This window comes from Primulina eburnea, chromosome 8, assembly GCF_022965805.1.
Source record: "Primulina eburnea isolate SZY01 chromosome 8, ASM2296580v1, whole genome shotgun sequence".
Lineage (NCBI taxonomy): Eukaryota > Viridiplantae > Streptophyta > Magnoliopsida > Lamiales > Gesneriaceae > Primulina > Primulina eburnea.
The window spans coordinates 38,695,416-38,717,984 of record NC_133108.1 but is presented as its reverse complement, the minus strand read 5'-3'; the positions used below and the strand labels follow the sequence as shown (position 1 = coordinate 38,717,984).

Below are 22,569 nucleotides of genomic sequence, written 5' to 3'. Positions count from 1 at the left end.
CGCAAATACCAAAGTGTTCACTGATGATCTTAATTAAGACATCTAACATGTGCTTCACACCATAAAAGAATAGTGCATTTCAATTTAACGGCACACCAACTCCTATGTAATTGAACATTACCATATTCCACTGAAATGGAAATGAAGTCTTTATACAATGGTCATCCCATCCATTACTCATTACAACCTCAACAATTTCACACAAGCTGGGGAATGAACTGAAATGCATAGCATATGTGCAGTACTTTTGACAAGAAGTTTACCTGGAAAACATAAACAAGAAGTATCTAAGCAAAAGAAAATGGTTTTGTGAACATGCATCATAAATTGCGCGCTGAAATAAAAAAAGCTACAGATAGAAAAAGAGAGGTGGAATTGGCAGGTGGTTGAGGGAGGAAGAGGCTTAAGGGGATGAGTACCATATAAATCATTTGGAAGAAGAAATACGGCGTAGGGAAGAAATCCAACTACTTGAAGGACCACTGCTATCACCATTTTCTTGAGTAGCATTTGCTTCGGTTGATAAATTTGGTTTTGAGGCATTCCCTTTTGCCAAAACAGCAGGAGTGAATGAAGTAGGTGTCAACTGCGGTGCACCACTTTGCACCTACAAAAGAAAGAACATCATCTTTCCAGTTTAACTAAAACAGGAAGAACATGATATGATTGCCTAAAACAATAACAAGCACAAATCAAATGTTATGAACACATTATCACAAAAACAAGCAACTTATCCTTAAAGAAAGAAAAGGAAATAAAATGCAGAAGAGATTAGCTTGCTTCACTTTCTCTAACCAAAAAGGTTGCGTACATTTCTATCCATAGGGATCCCATGGGTAGGATTTCGATTCGCCGGAGATCTAAATTGCATGTGAACACCAGGATTAGTAGCAGCATTATTCGACCTCATACGATCACCCAATTCAGCCGAAAACAATGCATTATTGTCTGCAAAAACGACATGCCAAAGATTCCAGAATTAGCCATCTCAAAAAAATTGGAAATTATCCTTCTTACATGCATAATATAAATAATAAATTTATCCTTATTCTTAGTCTGTTTTTCGTGCCTTATATTTCAATTTCAACCTTGTTCATATATGTTCGCAGCACCGAAAACCATATGACAAAAATTAGGCTCCAACAATTAACTAAGAGAGTATATAGATTCCAATGCATAACTCTATTACTTGAAAATAATAATATTAATAATAGCTTCATCTTTACACCAGCTAGTAAAGAGAGTGTTTCAATGCACAGGAACCACCTTAAAACAATTGAATCGTTAATATTATCTTTCATGGGAAACAACATACACTCATAAGTTATCACTTAACTACCGAATCCACGTGTCAAAAAAATCTAACCTCGATGCTTTTCCATGTCCATTGGAACTGCTCGACTACCCTCACCAGAAATTGGCTGTGAAAATCAATCGCAGCAGTGTTGGAATATTATGCACACCAACTCACACAGTAAATGAATATATTTTTTTGTAATCTTTCCAAGAAAGCTATGAAATATGTTGAATCAGAAAAAATAAATGAAATAACAATGAAAACAAGTTATACCTGCAGCTGGGTTTTACTTGTTTGTGCCTGCTGATACTTCAGAATGGTCCAGTCAAATATGTAATCAAATTCATACCCTGCAAGATGACAAGAAACAAATCAACACTTCAAGCAATAAAAGATATGGGGACGATCCACACATCAATTCCAAACTTCAGTTTTCCGACCAATTTACAATATCCAAGAGTGTGATTTATCACCCACGTGAAACTTTTATGAAGCAAGGTATCTATGTAAACTTGGAATAAAGCCTTGGCCCTAACCTTCACGGGTAAACAGTTCGCGAAACAGGCGTTTCAAAAATCCATAATCAGGCCGTTGGTCAAATGTCAACGAATGACAATAATGGAAGTAGGATGCAAATTCCACAGGATGAGACTTGCACAAAACCTTCAAGATATAATTGATGAACAAAATGCAGAAAAAAAAAAATCAGAAATGAAAAAAAAAAAGAAAAACGACCAGAAATAAAATTATAGATTAATGTATCCACCTCAATGGGAGTTGACAGTTTTTTCTCACATATTTTGTCATATTTTTGCTTCTTCGTTGCAGCTTTCAGTCCCTGCCATGGAAGGCTAGAAGAAGATTCTAGGTTGGTCAAAAATTGTACAAGTAATGATCACATCCTTAAATAATGGAAAGCATATTCAAAATAGTGAAGGAGAAAAGAACAAGCAGACCTTCCTCTCAAGAAATACAGAAGTACATATCCAAGGGACTCCAAATCATCCCGACGGCTTTGCTCTACATAATAAATAAAGTGGGAGTTCAGAGCCTATCACGTCACTCTTTTATTGAAATAAATAAAACAAAAAGGGAAATCCTAGCTTTACCAATCCCAAGATGTGTATTACAACTTGCATATCGTGCGGTTCCTGTCAAATTCTTATTCTCCCTGTAGAGTATAAAGTTAAACAAAATAATGAAGATCAATAAAACTGAGATAGACTGCCGCTCACAAGTGTAATGACATGAAAACAATGAAACAAATCAGAAACTGATTCAAGGAGAGAGAAAAAAATCACAAGTTTAATTTCCCAAACAACAAAAATGAAGGGTTTTGAAAATGAACCAAGGTGTCAAATGAGGTGTGGCCAACCTCAGGCAAACCAATTACTCAATTGGTAGAACATGTGGTTTCTCAGGACTTCAACTCCCAAGCTCAAACCACATCAATTATATCATGAGCCAAATATATTGTAAAAACTAACAAAAATGTAGAAATTTTTGCCAATGGCTTCACAATTCAAAGAGTGAAAAATGTAACCTGTATGGAATGTGCCGGTTTGTTGTTGAATCTCGATATCTTTTAGCAAGACCAAAATCAATAATATAAACCTATAAAGTGTGGTAAGGGAATAAGAAACATAAAAAAAAGACGAGGTGAAAGGCTAGAAAAATCACAAGAAATGCTAATATAAAAATGCCATACCTGATTTGCTTTTCGACCAAGACCCATCAGAAAGTTATCAGGTTTAATATCTCGATGTAAAAACCCTTTAGAATGCACAAATTCTATTCGAGTTATCTATAGATACAAAAAAGGAGAAAAAATTCCAAATCAGAACACCGATACAATTTGTTACCACAGAAAAGGAGATAACAAAGACCATTTATCTATAGCTTACCATTTGATCAGCCAACATCAAGACGGTCTTCAATGATAATTTCCGACCGCAATACACAAAGAGATCCTCAAGGCTCGGACCGAGCAAATCAAGGATAAGAACATTGTCATCCCCGTCCACACCAGACCACTTTATACCTGGTATGCCGCCTAAAATGAGAAATGGAAATGCTTTAGAGACACGTAATGAAGACACAGTTCGATAGTCAGTATGACTTAACCAAACATGTTTACTGGAAGTAAGACCATGCCTCAGGACATAAAATAAATCTCAAGGAGACACTATCGAGTATCAACTTTGTGATTGTTGCCGACAAGCAAACAAATTGATGAATCTCGAGTGAATACATACACTAAAGCTTAATTTAACATATTAGTAAAGTAATTTCTGATATATTTCATTGGTCTCAGACATCAAATCAAAATAATTGGAACGAACCAAACATCAATCTATTGTCATTCACACAACCCATGGATTTGAAAAACACGTGCCAATTGCATAGCGAATCCCTTGAGATTCAATAGTACATACTTCCTCCTTGAAGAATGTTGTATAACTTGGCCTCATAAAGAAGTTGAGGGTGCTTGGTTTTATTATTTTCCTGAATACAGAAACAAATAGCAAAAAAATTTGATTAGCATCAAAAATTAACTTGACTTAAAATCTTATCTTCAACAAATAAACAAACAGACCCAATTATCCATTTCTGGAAACATGACCCTTCAAATAAAATAAACCAAATTTCTAACAACCCACGTGTACTCAATTTAACAAAGTATTACCAATCAATTCATGTGCAATGTGGTCATGTTTTTGAAGCAAATGAATATGAGGAACCTGATCCGATGTTCCTTTAAAACAAATAAATGTGAAACCCAATCGATGAAGCACTTAAAACCTGCTTACAAGCAAACAAAATAGCAATGGACCTGAATTACAGTAGCTTTAGTCTAATTACCACTTCCATTTCATGAAAACAATAATAATTAAACACAATAAGCGATCCACTCCCGCTGCATGCAATTTTACAATTCTATTCTCTCTCATCAAATATGCAGAAATAGAATCCATCAGTTTCATGAGCTAAAGACGAGAATAATAATAATAAATAATAATTTCCGAACTCACGATTTTCACAGCGACGATCTCAAAACTATCGATATGCGTAGCTGCGTAGGGGGAAAAGGTCAGAAAAATAATATATAAAAAAGGTAAATCTAAAGTGACGAAGAGAAGTATGATCCACAAATTCAAAAGAAACCTCACCGAGAAAGATTTCACCGAAGGATCCACTACCGATCTTACGGCCGAGCTTGAATTTGCCTCCGATGATCCTCTCCATCAGATCCAATCTCAATTCTCATCAACCGAATCCAAGCTTCTCGAAATTACTGTTTACAAAGAGCAATCGAGGAATTTTTTCCGGACAAAAAACAGAAGCCACACACCGAAAAGGGTTTATTGTTTGTTAGGTGATATATATTATTACCCCTATTAATCTCAAAAATCAAAAAGAAAAAGGAAATCGATGCATTGACCAGTTGTACAGTACAACTCAAGTCGGTATTCGAGCAGTCTGGCAGCCATGCGGATTTGGGAGGGCATGCCAACGTGGAGGAGAGAGAAATAATGTGGATTTCGTAATTTCATGTATTTGCTTTTAATTACAGCAATAATTTACTTTAAAGATGATTATTGAAAGATTTTTTCCCAAAATTTTAAATATTCAAAAACTATTAATTTTTTTTAAAATTAATTACGCAATTAATTTTTGGGTGATTTCTCAAACATATTTCTCGATCATGTAATAACTTTTCTTTCACTATAATATTTATAATTAAAACGAAAAAAAATGTTAATTAAACATTATAAATACTGATCTTTGGTATATTAGATAGATCTTATCAAGTTAATTAAACATTATAAATAATGAAAAAAATCATGTTAATTAAAATGAAGATATATTTCTCCATTTAAAAATTAGTATTATTGATGGAATAAATATGATTTTATCGTTAAGTTATATAGAAATGTATCCCACCATTCTCTACTTATCAATTATTTAATAAACATTGTCTCGAAGAGGAACATTTGATCAAAATTATGAGATTGATTTTTGATAACATTACAGTTCGGACAAGAATGTCGCGTATTATTTTTTTCAATTCAATTTACCTGACTAGTGTAGTTTGTAGGTTGATGCGTTAGTTTGAACAGTTATTAATGCATACCGATAAATAATGATAGCAGATTTTCTATCGTTTAAAAAAACTAAAAAAAACCATTATGTCTACTTTACTAAGTGGGCGAGCACATTATAGGGTCTGCTAATCAGGAAGAGGTTAAATATTTCGGCCAAACAGCTCACAACTTTTTTATTTTAAATATACAAATGAATCCCTAATTTACTTTCAAATATAATAAATCTTCTCTCTCTTATTTCATTTTAGTCTCTAATTTTCAAATAACATCCCTTAAAATCTATGATATTTAGTTTTAAACTCGGATTTATAATCATAAATTTTTAATTCAAATACAAACAAAATTCAAGAGTTGGTAGATTGTCATAAATCTATAGAATTTGAACTTGTACCTTGCGAAACAAGCTATAATGACGGCGAGCAGTTATTTTCTGAGATGATTTCACTGATATATATTTGTGAGATGAGTTGATCCAGTATATATTTGTAGTTAAAAGAATATATTTTATATAAAAAGTATTGTTTTTTCATGAATTAAGTCGAGTCAAAAATCCGTCTCGCAAAATTAACTCATGAAACAATCTAACATGAGTTTTTTTGTGTATGATCATTAATAAACATCCACAAGAGTGTTATTGTTTTAAAGATATATCTCATTCAATGCATTTACAAAATATATCGCACTGTCCTTGTACACATTTTCGAAACATAACACGGATACAAACCGCTTGGGAATGGCTCAAAGTCTGAATGTTATGTGATTTGTGTCAAAATTAATGTTTCATTATTAACACTAAAATTATAATTGAAACTCGTACAACATCGTACTTTACAAAGTAGAATGAATTTCAAATAACATCGTTAATGATCGTTAATGGTGGAACTTTAAATTAATCTTTATTAACATTAAAATACTATATAAACATGTAATGAGTGAATTTGAAGTTTATGATCTTGCTTTTCTAAATAACAAAAATACATTTGAAATTCATTCATCTAAGCACAACCTAAAGTTTTTATTGCGAATCGACCAACCAGATACATTTCTTTGTAATAACATCTCCATCAATAATGGATATATATGTGCGTGTGTGTTTATTCCTAAAAGAAAAGAATGTAAGAATTTAGGGAAGTGTTGATTCATAATCACCAAACTGTATCAATTTGAGTGCCTCCTTCAACTCAATGCCCACGTCTGAAAGAAAAATGAAAAAAGGTTTTTAAAAGTAATATTCTTTTCGTGAAATAAAATACTTTAAATTAAGACATGTCTTGTGATTTGGGAATACCTGAATCCTGCCATCAGAAGTTCCAATAAGCAACATATCTTGATTGGGATCAAGAGCCAAACAATGAATTTTTGCGGTTGAAGAAGTTTGGAGAGTTTCAACTTTGTTGTACTTGGTTTTGCACCAAACTTCTACTGTCCCACCTTTACATCCCAAGTATATCAGTTCGGAGCTCACCGCCATCGTCCGGACTTCCATCGTCGACGCCAGTGATCCGACCAGATTATAGTTTGAAGTGCTCCATATCTATGAATCACGCCGGATTAGTCAAAGATTGGCAGAATTTGGAGATGATACTGAACATTTTAGTGACTCTCAACATGATATCGACAAAAAATTTAAACATACAAATATAATGGAAAAAGTGCCCGATCGGCCTTTTAGCAGCCTAGTGTTCAATTCTATTCGTTTTTTCAATCATAAAAAATGTCAACACATGCATATGTGTACTAATGACACGTTTGCATCGATCGATAGTGTATACATAGACAAATACTTGTGGGAAACGGTCTCACGGGTCGTATTTTGTGATACGGGTCTCTTATTTGGGTCATCTATGAAAAATATTAATTTTTATGCTAAGAGTATTACTTTTTATCGTGAATGTCGGTAGGGTTGACTTGTCTCACAAGATAAAGATTACAAGAAACCTACTCGTATACATATATATGTATGTATATTACCTTCACAATGGATCCATCGAATGAAGAACCTGCAGCATATATCAGCCCATCATGAACTTCCAAGGCATAAATAGGATAGGCTCTTTTAATCAAGTTCTTGGATCTATTTTGAATATTTCCCATTGTTCCCGTGACCAAATCAATTTCCTGAAAGGAAAAAAAAAACAATTGTCAATTTAATTTTCCCATTTATATATTTTCTTGGCACATATTCCACAAGTATTGTACTCAAAACATACCTGAATGCTACTATCTTGACATCCACAATACAGTTTTCCTTGTACAAGAGCCAAACATTTAGCGTACTTATTCTGGTTAAGGAATTTTGAGGATCCATTCCATGAGTGTACCTTAAAACATGTGAATATAAGATCTTTATCTACATAATAATAGAAACTATATGAGATGGTCGCACCCACAAAAAATAATTTAAAGAATATTACATTAATATGTTAATCTTAGTAATATACTATGATATTTAAAAATATTAACACATCGACAAATTATACAAGTAGGTGCTCGTGATATCACATCAAGAATATAGTATACATCAATTTCGATATACTGATATTCATAATTTAATATCATTATATCATGTAGGTCTCTCACATTTTTTTTATGGAATTTGACATATATGTTGATGACTCAATGGCTAAAATTTGACCACATCATACAGAAAGAAAAAGTTTTCATGTGTAACATAAAATAATCTCTACCATGCCCACTTCTGTATCCACCAATGATGTGTCAATCATTGGATGTATAATTTAGATATGATAAATGAGTAACGTCTTATTGGTGAGTAATATGTATATTTTTACATATATATCTTCGTCTCTTCATGTCTCATCTAAGTATTAAAACAACCCTTGATGTAATAATCTAATAACAAATTGCGATAGCTCAAGCTATCAAAGTTATTTTTGACATCTTCTTTCTTTTGCAAATATTTGACAACGACATCTTGGTTGATATGATAATAGAGATTTACGTAGGTTTTAGAATGAAAAAAATTTAAAATAAGGATATTTATTTCTTCATAGGAAGAGATGCATCAAGAAACCAAATTTATTTTAACGAGCCACGATCTTCTTTGAAAAATTAATATAATAAATTAATTATATACAAGCAATGTGTATAAGAAAGAAATAAAAATAAGAATTGGAGAAAAGACAAGTGTGTGTGTGTGTATTACCTTGACTCCGGCTCCTTGAGGAATATAGCAAGCCATGCTATTAGCAACTACTAGGCTGTTTATTTGATCCTTCATCTCCTCAACTTGTTCAAAATGGATTCCATCCTCTTCTACAGACCATACCTGCATACATTTAAGCGAAACTTTCGGCAAGTCGAAATCTAACTCGAGTAGAGCGGACTCGAAGCACGAAAAAAAACCCATACCCTCACAGTGCGATCGAGTGAACCGCTGTATAGTTTGTCCGATGATTGTAGTATCGCCAAGCTTGTAACTGGTTTAGTGTGTTCTCGAACTTCTTGAATGATTTGTATCTTGGAACCTTTGTTGGCCCATACCTTTAGCAATGAAGAAGAAATTATTGTACGTTTTAAGTGCCAACGGCACCATTTTATTAACAAAATTCAAAACAATTCAGACAGGAAACTATGTAGCCAATCACACTAGCTACTCCCACGCAAGCAAGACTAGGCATAATGAGTTCCGGTAGCACTATTTCTTATCCAGACTGTTCCAAAAAATGATTAACTCGAGTTGTCGTCGATTATGAGCACTTATAAACACATTCATATTCCCCCGATATTTTGATGCTACATTGGGCATTACCATCATCTCTGTTGGATATACAATGTTCACATGACATTCTTTCGCATTCCACGGTCTCCAAGTATGCATCTAGTGATCTAGATGAACACTCCATGCACGCACGTATTAATCCCCGGTCCACAAGTTGGTAGATTGTTGCATCATGAGCTGCAGTAACAACTACTCCACAACTCTTACATCCAACTAGAATGATTAATCTAAGTCGCTACCGAAGGAATGATACCCATTTTTAAACACATTTAACGAGCCTTACTTGCAGGAATGGTTGTGTTACTGCGTATGAATGCAATCAGTCTAAAAGGAGAATGATCATACTTACTTTTATAGTTCCATCTGAATGGCCGGAGAAAAAAATTCCTCTGAAGCAGGTTATGGCCAGAACTTCTCCATTCTCGCTGCAATCTTCTTGACATAATTCTTGATGATTCCACAGATCCTGAAACCCTTACGAAGATTAAGGCGTCTAATTCATTAGAATAAACTGTTGTGAGGAGTACAAAACTTACTGCACTCGTGTCGTGCTCTTCTGAGAAGACCTTTAGCATCTCAAATGCCATGACAGATGATTTCTTAAGCTCCCTCAATCCTTTCAGAATATCCTTCATGTGCAAGGATAGATCATGCAATCCTTCTAAAATATGCAAGAATGCAGGAGTAATAACAAAATGCAACTTGGAAAAATTCAAGCACGCTGTTTACTATTCATTTAAATTGGCCACAGACCTGGATCACGGATGAAAGTGTTGAGTGCAATCATGGAAAGGACTCTGTTTTCGGTGTTTTTTTGGGTTTTGAAAATGGACACAAATCGCTTGAGCAAACATACGCGCGCAGCACCTACAATTCCCATGTCCGGAAGAATGGACAACATGTGCACAAGCCAACTAGCCGTCATCAAGCATATTGAATATAAATCCTCGTTTGTATTGTCCAGGCCTTCTGCTAAAGCCTCAAACAGCAACCCAAATTCATGGCTGACTAGAACAAAAGCCACTCTTTTCTCCCAATCATCAGCAGCTTTCTCTTCTTCCTACAAAGTCAGTAAAAAGTATCAACAACTTCAGCTATCAATTAGCAGCTAGACATGGTCGGAGCCAGAGGTGGGTGAGCAGTAGTGGCATCGTGGCAACCCCCTATTTAGTTTTTCGTTCTCTCTTGATCCATGTAATTTTAGTAATATATTTTCACTATTTTGCCCGTGAATTTCTCGGGCTTAAAAGCTTTAGTTTCACGCAATACTAAAATCCTGACTCGCAGCTAGAATCACAAAATTTGATGAAAAAAGAAACTGACCATTGTGTCCTGAGGATCGGCAGAAACATTGTGGTGCCGCTGATCCCTTCTCATAAAGGCTCGATAAGTCTTGTCAAGCCCGGCTCGTTTAAGAAGAATAGCTCTTGACAGGGATTTCCCTGAATATGAGAACCTTCCCTGCAGTGCAAGCACTGTCTCTGCAGCTGAAATCTGAGTAACCGGAGACTCTGAATTTCTGAGACATGAAATAAGAGCATCCATGGCCTCTTCACGATATATGCTCATCTTTCTCGGTTCATCCTAAAATATTCACATCGTTAGTTCAGATGTTAATAAGAAAGAACAAATACACGCTAAGTAAGAGAGGCGTACAAGAAGATCAAGTTGCAAAACTAGGCCGGCCACTATGGGAGACTGAGTCTGCGGCGTATTTTGTAGATATGTAAGAAGAGAATGCATTGTACTGAAGGTACCTTCTTCCTTCAAGATGTGCAAGATTTGTTCGTTCAAATTTCTTCTGCAGAATTTTGGACAGAGTAAGTCACACACGATCATAATGACAAACAAATACTGATGATGAATAGCCTTCACCACCTGTTCATTTTTACTAGTTCCGACAGAAAATGAACGATCTCGAACTGTTCATCGTCATTTACTTCAACAAAGATCTCCAACACACCAGCTAATTTGGCTTTGCTAGAAATAACGTTCCTGCATTTCCCATCCTCCAGCATGCATCTCAGCAAAATACTCACGGCTGCAGTCTTTTCCTCCACACGTTCAGCTTCCAAACTAGATATCACTTTCTCAATGACTTTGGCTGAAAGAATGCTTCTCAAGATTTCAGTTATAGTTGCTTCGTAGGAACTTCGAAGAATCTGCCCAAGGAGAATCACTGCCGCTGTTTTTGCCGTTGTATACATCTTCGGCACATTATCATCAGCATCATCATCAAGTACTTCCAAAAGATAGTCCACTATATCCATATCAACAAGACTCTTAGCCGCAGGCTTTAAGAGGTGAACTAAAACAAGTGCTTCACTTAAGCCTTTCTTGAAAAGTTCAACAAAGCATTCCACATCGGAATCAACCCTTTTTAGTGTCTTGATAACATTGTCATCTCTTGATCCGAACTCGGTCAGGAGAAAAACAATTGACCTCAAGACTTTGGTATCCGCGGAGTTGAACATTGTCTCCACGAACCCATTAATCACCGGTGGTTTCGATAGCATGGCCATCATTTCCGAATCCGCATTTGCTTCCTGCCAGCACCTCTCGATTCTGAGGACAGCCATTTCAGAATCACCCAAGACTTCTGATGTACAAAGGTCTGTAATCGCAAGTCGCAGCTCGCTCATGGTTGCATCAATGGTGGCTTGACTTATCACACTATTTGGTGAAGAAAAATGAATTGACGGCCCAAATTTCGGTTCACTAGCCGCTCTTACCCCTCCATATGGGCTATAATCAGAACCTGGATTCTGTTCTTTCCAGCTTGCAATAAGACGTTTGAGCACGTAGTTCGTCTTAGGCAGCACAGTACCGGTATGCAGCGTCTGTCGAGTAATGGGACACGTAGAATTTCCCCTGTCCAGCCATTCTTGAATTGCGCTCCTCTCGTAGGTCTGTCCGGTCTCGAGCGTTACCGGGTCATCGAATATATGAGTAGTTATGGGGCAAACAAAATCCTTTGGGAGAGTATGCTTTCCTCCACCAATATGAATACCCACATCTCCCATTATAGAAGAGGGATAACTGATATAAAACAAAGTTCAAGAAAAGAATCAATCACATTTTCAAACAGATAAAACAATCCCATTAATGCTTCCAAAAAAAATCACTTACCGGCTTGATTCTTCACCCGAAAAAGGTCGCTTTTGCTTCTGGGCTGGTTGGCTCCGCCTGGAGTCAAACAAGACCGTTGGTTTGATCGTTTCCTATGAGATAAATAAATAATTAAGACAAGATCAGCATAGGAATATCAGAACATAAAACATCGGGACTTTTATTTATTTTCCTTGTTAATGTCGATGAATTCCACCTCTATTTCAGCTTCAGAATCTGTGAAAGAATCATGGGTGGCGTTGGAATCGTCACCACCTTCGGCGGTTTGATTTCTCGTTAAGATTCTGGGCGAAACTCTCTCGGGGAATAAGGATGGAAACCTTGACAGATTCTTTGTCCCGTGGTTCAGTTCAAGCGATTTATCTGCTTCAGTCCACATTGGCTGTTTTAACATGTCCAAATCAATTTTGAGTCCTTGGATCTAGCATTAGGGTACTACCCTAATGCTAGCATGAAATAATCCCTTTTTTAGCTGTTTCGTCCTTTTCTTAAAAAAAAAGTACTACACCAAAAATAATATTTCCAATATAAATAGAGAAAAAGTTCGTTAAAATCATATGTATAAGTCTCTTGTGAGACGATCTCACGAATATTTATGTATGAGACAGGTCAACCGTATCGATATTCACAATAAAAAGTAATATTTTTGACATAAAAAGTATAAATTCTACCCAAATAAGAGATAAATCTCACAAATAGGACCCGTGAGACCGTCTCACACGAGTTTTTTTTTTATTAAAAATATTAAGTGGTAATAAAATGAAATAAAGTATTTTATCATATTTATATATATATATATATATATATATATATATACACACACATACATATTCAGATGTATGTGTTACGTATTTGTACGGTTAATTTTTTATATAAAAAAATAAACAAAATAAAGGTCATGTTACATGTATAACAGGGTTTACACTTTAAGTTACATGATGCATTTGAAATGAAAAACTATGTTAAATATATTTTTGAAAGAGTTTTTTAGATAAAATGTAAGGATAATTTTATTATTTCAAATGCATTAGTAATTAAATTAGTAACTCTTACAATATAATATTTTTTAAAATAAAAAATTGACGTTTTTTTGCAAATAAATGTCCACCAAAAGACAATAAAAATGTGACAAAAAAAATGTGACATCTCTGTGATCAAATAGTCATCAGAGAGCAAACAAAACGGATGAGTGCTATTTTCATAATTAAATAACCATAAAAACGTAATCAAAAAAGTTTTGAAATTATAAATTTTTCTAACATTTGTAATTAAATTTAAATTATGATAAAATCATTAATTTTCGAACTTTAATATAGTCAAGATCAAAGAAACCTAATCAAACTATAAATTTTTTTATGAATATAAAATAATGACTAAATAATTATTTTTCCATAGATATAATATATAAAATAAACTTTTTAAAAAAATTTAAATTTTCAAAAGGTAATCAGGTTTGTGCTAGGAGAAAGAAAGAAAAAATCATCCAAATAAAATTGAAAGACTAGGTCTCTCAGTGAGAATGTCATACGAACTTTTATCTGTGAGACGGATCAACCTTACCGATATTCATAATAAAAAATAATATTTTTAGCATAAAAAATAATATTTTTTTATGGATGACCCAAATAAGATATATATCTCACAAAATAGCTAAATTGAAAATCGACAGATATCGCATAAATTAGTTCTATTTTTTAAAATTAAAAATTTTCAGAGAGAGAAGATTAACGAGAGCTGCATGATATATAAAAGCATTACATTATACCGTCTGTAAGTGGGACCAAATTCCTGGCTGTTCATCTTCTTCTCTTCATCGCTGCACACAGCCGTCTCACCACGGCATTCAATATTGCTCCTTCGCAGTACTATTGAAGGTGGAGCAACGACATTTTTCCCGTCTTTATTTTGCAAAACCTCTTTAAAGTAACCCACAAATGTCCTGCAATTCTGGTCGAGTAAATCCTCGTAATCCCTCTCCAAATCCTTGAGGGCAGAAGCCTGGTCGCCGCTCATTTTAGACAACAGTGTTGTATTGTTGGAAACTATGGATAAATGATCATCACTGTAATTGCCACCTGAATTGTCAATATTAAAGGATGGATTCGAGGGCAAGATGTTTGATCTGTGATCGTTGTACCATTCGAGTAGAGGGAGAAAATGCACGAGAAACAATTCTTCGAACAGAAATGGCGCGATTTCTCGTCGACACAACGAAGGGTCTGCGCGGAACACATCGAGAAGACTGATCGAAGCGTCAACGGGCCGGTGGGAGAGGGAGTACACTAGAGACAAAAGAAACGAAGAAAAGGCAGTATTTTCAGAAGAAAGAAGCTTTTCCGCAAGGCGGAGAGACGAGCTCCGTATTGAGGAGCTGGTGGTGGAGATGGCGTTTTCTACAGTTTGCGAGGCGAAGTTGAGGGATTTGGTGAGTGGGGCAGGAAGTCTGCTCGTGAGAGCAGAGAAAACATGGTGGCGTAGTTCGGGTCGAGAGAGTGTTTCGGCGAAGAAGGCGTCTGTGTGCTGTAGCACCGTCTGTAGCACCGTGGTGGCTCCGGCAGCCATTACGGCGGTCGATCGGAAACTTCAATCAAGAGAGGTGGATTTGGATTGAATTATTGATGGACCGCAGCTACGTACAAATCAATGGTTGTTGATAATTGGAGAGTTGAGATTTGCCGGCTGGGCCGGCAATGTCTATTGTCCATTTGCCGCGTCGGAGAATGAATCTGAATTCTTAATTTGGCGGAAATTCTGATTCAGACAACAGACATAAAAGTGGACCAGATCCACCAGCATGAATCAGTCATCCTATGTATAATAATTAATTTAATTATTATATTCTCAAAAATGAATTTATGATTTATCATGAATTAAAATTATTTTTTATATAAAAAAAATATTATTCAAATATACTCATTTCACATAAATGTGAGAAGCAAAAACGTGTGTGAGACAATCTTATATATCGTGAGATTGTCTGACAAATATTTCGTCGGTCTAAACCGAGTTATATTTATTTAAAGAAGGATCAAATTATGTAATTAATAATTTGGCTCGGAAGGTGCATGGAGACAACACATGCAGACCAAACAAAGTGTAGATTTCAAATTCGAAGTCGAACAAAAATCATTTTTTTGAAAATTTATCCGGGAAAAAAATTCTTTATGCGTGACCATGGAGGTTAATAATGAGAGAAAGGAAATTTTTTTCGAAATAATGAACTTAATAAACATTTATAAATTTATGATATGAAAAATTTTATTTCATATCTTAAATTTATAAATGTTTATTACAAATTTTATATATAAAAGAAGTTTATGGTTTACGTACTTTAAAAATGGTAGAATATATGCTTTTGTTTCCGTGAACTCAACTGAGGCGTAAACGAATATTCGAGTCGGTTTGCGAGTTTTTTGAGTCGGTTCGATAAATATTTGATTCATATTCGAATTTATCGAACTCGAGCCGAATCCAAACATGTTCGAATTTTTTTTGAGCGGAACTCAAGCTAAAATTATCATTTTCGATAGTTTGTAAGCATTAATATTTTGTTAAAATAATAATGATATAATAAATATATATATACATTTCGAACTTTTCTGAATTTTCGAACGTTCGAACAAAGTTATCGAATCTTAATATCCAAGTAATAGTTCACAAATAAGTTCTACTATTTCGAGCCGAATATGAACTCGAAGTTTACTTAATTTGTTGAATTTTGTATCATGTGGAGACCTTAAATTTTTCTTTATTAGTTCAAAGGCTTACAATATAGTCTCATCATATGCATGAACCCGACCACGGTCCATCAACCATGGATTCCGTTCGGAACTATCGGATAGTTCCTGTTTCTATTCCAATTCCAGTTGATTTTAGGTCTCGCCTCGGATAAGGCTTAAGGGTTGACAGCTGAATGTTTAAAAGAATTTTCTTTCCATTCAAAAATAATTATACATAATATTTAATTTAACTCTTGGAATTTTCGAAACAGGAAAAAAAAAGTGAAAGAACTTAAAATTTTGAGCTGTTTTAAATGATCGACTTTTGTTGATTTGATAGATTTCTATTGAATTTTGTGGAATCTCACATATTTACAAACAGATCATTGGATACTACTGTAGATTTTATAGATTTTTGTAAACTTTTTATATGAAGTGATGAGAACATTGCTAGAGAATGAGATGTGAAGATTGTAGCAATAAAGGAATCCAAGGACATGAACAAACTCGAGTTGCATTATTTGTTTACAGATATGAAGGCATATGTGTTCGAGTTGAGTATCAGGATAGAAGAGGAGCCTTCAGCCCTTCAACATACCAAAGCTCTAACCGCTACAAGCCTACAACCCCTACACCAACCAGTGGTGAAGAGTCTTCAAGCCGAAATCTGCTGACAAGATTATCGTAAAAAGGATCAAGATTATGATAATCAAGCTTGCTTTAAATGTAGCAAATGAGTTGTATCGTAAAGTGTTTTTCTTGAAATATAATATCTATATACCATCATTTAACAAGATCTCATTATGATGATTGAAATATATGCATGTTTGCACATTTAACTGCACAAGATGATGACATATTGTATCTCATCACATATTGTATCTCATCACCAATGGTTCAATGAATATTCTTAAAGCTAACACTGTCATAGCCATATCCGAGGGAGCACTTCCGGAAAACCTCACCAATCCCCAATTTCATTCCATAAATTTGCTTGTATGATTGAGAATCTTGTCAATATTCTCTCTTTTTTCCTCTGTTATCTTTGTTTGCTGTAATTCTTTCTCAACTGAAGAAGGAGCGATATTGCTTCAAGAAAAAGCAGACATGTCTAGGAAATAACAGCTGCAGTGGTGGTATTGTCATATGACAGATTTTCTGTGTTGAGGTTGGCATAGGAGAACTTGATCTGTCGTGAAACAGTCCAATGATCAAGAAAGTGATCGGTGGATGCTGCCTTGTGGACTTATCATCTGTAAAGTAGTCCAGGCACGACTAATCGACTCGCCTGTTGCCAACCTTGAGGTTCAAGAGAAGACATTGTACAGCAATGACCACCCCAACGTTTTCTGGCAATGACTAATTTATTTTTCTTCATTTGTTAAATTCTTTACTTATTCTAATTCTACTGGGACAGAAGGCTGAGTCAGTATTAATTTGCTGTAAAGAAATTTTTGTTTATGCTGTCAAATTGTATGGTGATGTTGGCATTTGTTCCTTTCTGCTTTTTTCCCCTTCCATACTCTGTATATCAATTTGTAAGAGGATCAATGTACCTTCGAATTTCATGGCAAATTTTCGTAGTAGAATTCAGGTTAATTTGAATATGTGAAATCTTGGGATTCATTGTGGGCAAAAACTTGTGTGAGACGGTCTTACGGGTGGTATTTGTGATATCAATGAAAAAATATTATTTTTTATGCTAAGAATATTACTTTTATTATGAATATGGGTAGGGTCGATCCGTCTCACAGATTAGGATCCGTGAGACGGTCTCACATGAAACCCACTCTTCATTGTGATAAGCTTTTAATGTGATGAAAAATTGAAAATGTACTTTAGAGAAGATAACTTAAAATTTTTGGATTGCTGAATTGAAAATTTAATTTGAGGGAATTATTTCTTATAGTTTAATTGCCTCTTGGAATTATGATATAAAATGTATAATTCAAATCTAGCATGCAGTTTGTTCTATGGCAACAGAAATTTTAATGATTTGAAAATTTTCAAGTATTTTAAAGATAAAGATAAATGTATTTGAAATTTCTTCAAGACTATCAATTTCAATTTAGTTCATTTAAAATATTTAAATCTTGCAATTTCGAACTAAATCTTAGGATTCGATCTTCAAAAGAAATAAAAAAATCTTAGGATTCAAATAATAAATACACTGCATCTGTTGTTTCCTAGTCTTTTAAAGAGACAACTTATAATTTTATTTTTTAAAAAAAAAACTGAACTTATGAAATTTAAATGTTGTAAAATAAAAGGGTTTTTTTCAATCTATTGTAATTATCTCAACAAAATTGTAAAAATGGAGAAATCAAAGATAAATTTGAATACTTTCAACAGTAAATTGTATGAACTATAGCGTCAAAAAGTAGCTCTTACTACGATACCTGGTGTGCCTCCTCTATCTGCAGGTGCGTCGGTTCAAGAATCATTCGGGTGGATAAATATTTTTCCTGACCGTGACTTGCCATCAGTTCTTGTGCTGAAAAGTAAAAAGTTTTCTTCTGTTTTTATCATCTGATATATCAATGCATGTAGATACTACACTCACAACCTCAAGAAACATGGCATTTCGGCCATGTGTCCACAGTCGAACATGCTAGGAGTGCTAGCTGCCCGAAAGAATGCGAATGGAACAGGGCCAAGATTTCTTCTTCTCGGGTTGGATTCTAACCATTTCCAGGCCACCTGAACATGTTCCAAGCAAATTATTGTCAACCTTCTGATCAAGATTGCAACTTGTACTCACCTGACAATCTCCATTTCAATTCTATCTGATAAATTTGAGTGGATCACATCATCTCCAATCCTTGACCAAGACCAACTTACTTAATATGAACTTTGATCATCTGCAATACATGACCAAACGATTACTTGGGCTCGAGGCCAGTTTGTAGTAATTTCTTGAGAGGAGATGAGTTTATAGGAGAATCTACAAGGTACTCCAAGTTTATATGTACCTTAGCAAAGAATTAACAATGCATTTGTAAAGGAAACTATTGAGAAATTGTAATAAAAGATTGAGGATTTTATTTGTATTATTGTTGATTATGAATATCTATGCATACACTTGCATCTTAAATGAAACTGGGAATGAGAAGACACCATACTGAATTAAAATAATGACTGGAGAATTCAAGAGATCTTGCAGGTGCAAGTACTCGGTAACATGTAAGCATATCTGGAAAAAAAAGAGCTGCTCCAACTCTACAGATCAAATACTCAAGAATTTCTTAAAATGAAATATTTTATGAAACTGATTTTTCAATGCATGAGTTATTGTCTACTCTGATAATAGTGACAAATATGAAAATCCATGCAAAAAGAGCAAAAAGTGATATTGGCGCGGCTCAATCTGAGATCGTCGTTTACTCGCCACATGTGTAAATCCGTCTTCAAATTGAACCTAACCAATATCTCGTTCTTTAACTCCCAACATGCATCGATCCATTACTAGAGTTATTTTTTAATATTCTTCTGGAAATTCTTCTTAATTCCTCTCAAGATTTTGCTGGGTAACAACCAAAAAACGAAACATTCCATTATAAAAGGAATAAAGGATGCATCAAAATGGTCCTACGTAGGATCAGAAATGACAACATAATCATTACTTATGCCGACCTTAATCAACAGAAAAATAGACATGGAATCATAGGAGATGTTTCTGAAGAGGGTTTTCTATGTTTGGTCGTTGGGGTTGGTAATTTACAAGTCTAATCGCAAAAAAAATTATTGCTTTTTAACTTTGCCAACCAACACGATCTGGGACTTTTTTCTTGAGGAGCGAAATCATTCATCAGGCAAGAAAATGTGTAGCAAGAAATTATAAAGAGCTAGAGAAAACTAAGTAAAAATGCATTAAGCTTAAATACTAATCGATGCTGCATGCATGTATGAGGAGTTCAATTTGAAACATTATTATCGTTTAATCAAAATTTTCAGTATAGCTCTAACTCAAAACAACAAGAAGAAAAAAACTGAAGAAATTCACGCGAAATGGCGGGAATAGATAGATGATCTAATAAAGCTTTGTATATGTAACATAAATATGCACAAAGATACTCGAAGATGTAAGTAATGAAAAGAGGTGTATGTATGTATAATGTGTGATCGAGTAAGGTCGGCGTTGGGATGAGACGGAGAAAGAAGTGAAGGCAATGATATCAATGGGGGGAGTGAATCTCATTTTAGAGTTCTCATGCTTAATTTGAACTCAAATTCAAAAAACTTTCTTCCTTGTCTTGCGCATGCACCTGAAATATTCTCCACCAAGAAAACACAAACACCCCCCTTTTTGTCGTACCTTGTCTCCATTATTTTATTTATTCTTTTTATATCATGCTAGCTTTCTTTTGTCATTGATCAAGATTCTGCGTAGGAGGATATGTGAAAATTGTTATATACATACCTTTGTTTCAGGATCAGTGGCAATAATGAGACAGTCTTTAATTTAGCTCACATATGTAAACTAATACTTATTTTTGCTCAAACTAAGGTTATCCGATTTCGACCTTTTTTGTACACTCCAACCTCATGTATTTGCATGTTGTAGAGATGACAAAAACTTGTGTGAGACGGTTTCATAGGTCGTATTTGTGAAACGGATCTATTATTTGGGTCATCCGTGCATGAAAAAGTAATACTATTATGCTAATAGTATTACTTTTTATTGTGAATATCGGTAGGGTTGAATCATCTCACATATTAAGATTCGTGAGACGGTCTCACATGAGACTCACTCTGTAGAGGTATTTGAATGACTCAATTAGTATATGAAAGAAATAGCAAATATCCATCTATTCGATGTAAGAAATAATTGTGTCACAAAATGTAAGTAAAATGTTTACAATGATCATTAGATACAACTTTCATATATATATATATATATATATATATATATATATATATATATATATCTGTGTGTGTGTGTGTGTGTGTAGAGGAGAAGAAGAGACAGCGGGGACAAAGGAGAGGGTACCTTGGTGATGCAACTGCAGACAATAGTCTTGGTTTTCTACACTTTATACTAACTCACTACTCATGCTTTTACCTCTTTAATTTAATATAATTTGACGAGATTTGGGAACCCAAAGAGCCTTCGCTGTTGAAAAGCGACCCTTCGATTTTTGTCTCTAAAAATGTAAACTCATTATTTGGGGTGACACTTCGCGTGGCCTGATTCTCACACGCCTTATTCAATCTCCTTGTCACTTCTTGCCCTACGTTAGATTTAGCAAACTTGGTAAATTTTGAACATTTATAAGAGGAAATTGGTTAAATAACCTCGGTCAACTCTTTTTTTAAGAAAATGAGATCATCAAGTGTATTCGAAATATATTTGAGGAGATCATTTTCTTAAAAAAAGAGTTGACCGGAGTTAAAAAATAAAATACCCCCATTTTTAACTGTCAAATTTGGATTTAAATTTTAGTCATATGAATTTCAATTTCTGATATTTTAATAGTTTTTCATCCGAATGTTGGTTTCGTAACATTCATGAGTGTCACGTCAACTAAAAAACAAAGATATCATACTAAAATCAATGTTCTAAAACGTTTATTTAAGTCTTACTTAATTGTACTTAAGCTTGAAGCGTCTCAAAACGCTTTTCTTTGGCCCAAAACGGTCAAACACAGATTGACCACATTGTGCATCGTTAAAGACGTTTAAGTGTGACTTATAAAAATAATTGACGAATAAGAAGAAGATGAAACATATATTAGCGATTTTATTAGTAAATAGTGTTAGCAATATATAAACATGTTTAATAACGATTAAGTGTGCACGATTTTTTACTCGGGTTACCTCGATAATAACACCCCACTCGAGTGCACACGGTTGTGATACCTTATCTTAGTAATCATTACTGTTAAAATCATATGGATTTGACAAGGCAAGAGGGAACGTTTGACGTGTCAGAGAAGTTAATGTCAGATAGCAGGGTATGGACAACAATCTTGACATAATTAGTAAGTGGACACTGAAAACAAGGTCATCATTGACTTTCTTCCTATAAATATCAGGTTTGTTTAGCATTTATGCATTCATGCACATATATATTGCCCACATAATATACTCTCTAGATTTTGATATACCATTGGCATATTATTCTCTTGTTACATTGGTTCTCTTCGTTCGCCTGCTGACTTTAGCATCGGAGTGGTCACGCTTAACACCTCTCCGGCGCTCATTCACATGATTATCTTCGTGTTTTCAGGTCAACTGCAGTCATTCCCAGAAAAAAAACCTCTGATTTGGACATATCTCGTTGTGCTCTCATTCTCCATTAATTTTAGACCCGATCTAGTAAATCGCTCAACCTAGCTCACCCGATTTACCTGGATCACATCAGATGGTATTCTTCTCTTGTTGCTATAGATTCTTGTTTATCAGGGAACAACACCTTGGACCTGTGTTTGTGATGTTTTTGTCTTCTGTGTGCTTGCATTGCCGTTCCACTGAAGTAGAGTGTTGCCTGGACAGTTGTGTTCCTGGCTAGATTTATCAGTAGTAAAGTGACACCTAGCTGAAGGGAAGATACATGACACTGTTAGGTCGATTGCT

General features: G+C 34.6%; 2 protein-coding genes across 3 annotated transcripts; both read right to left on the bottom strand.

Annotated features, from left to right (window-relative positions):
- Window positions 1-107: 107 nt before the first annotated feature.
- On the bottom strand, window positions 108-4,682 carry LOC140839614 (casein kinase 1-like protein 3). The gene is made up of 15 exons (XM_073206446.1): window positions 4,468-4,682; window positions 4,330-4,370; window positions 3,733-3,802; window positions 3,202-3,350; window positions 3,006-3,101; window positions 2,841-2,911; window positions 2,407-2,468; window positions 2,254-2,317; window positions 2,064-2,148; window positions 1,834-1,960; window positions 1,571-1,647; window positions 1,367-1,421; window positions 812-948; window positions 420-607; window positions 108-263 (listed from the first exon to the last, which is right to left on the bottom strand). The coding sequence occupies exons 1-14, from the start codon at window positions 4,541-4,543 to the stop codon at window positions 428-430; spliced, it is 1,290 nt and encodes a 429-aa protein (XP_073062547.1). The 5' UTR covers window positions 4,544-4,682; the 3' UTR covers window positions 108-263; window positions 420-427.
- Window positions 4,683-6,332: 1,650 nt separating this feature from the next.
- On the bottom strand, window positions 6,333-15,052 carry LOC140839612 (putative E3 ubiquitin-protein ligase LIN-1). Of its 2 annotated transcripts, none has more exons than XM_073206443.1 (15): window positions 14,033-15,052; window positions 12,471-12,656; window positions 12,275-12,366; window positions 11,024-12,184; window positions 10,802-10,946; window positions 10,469-10,729; window positions 9,899-10,205; window positions 9,682-9,806; window positions 9,495-9,611; window positions 8,776-8,907; window positions 8,570-8,692; window positions 7,614-7,724; window positions 7,375-7,521; window positions 6,692-6,937; window positions 6,333-6,597 (listed from the first exon to the last, which is right to left on the bottom strand). In XM_073206443.1, exons 1-15 carry the CDS (start codon window positions 14,834-14,836, stop codon window positions 6,580-6,582), a joined length of 3,975 nt encoding a protein of 1,324 aa, XP_073062544.1. In that variant the 5' UTR covers window positions 14,837-15,052; the 3' UTR covers window positions 6,333-6,579. The 2 variants fall into 2 exon arrangements, with proteins under 2 accessions (XP_073062544.1, XP_073062545.1); XM_073206444.1 differs by having other exon boundaries at window positions 14,040-14,176.
- Window positions 15,053-22,569: the final 7,517 nt, after the last annotated feature.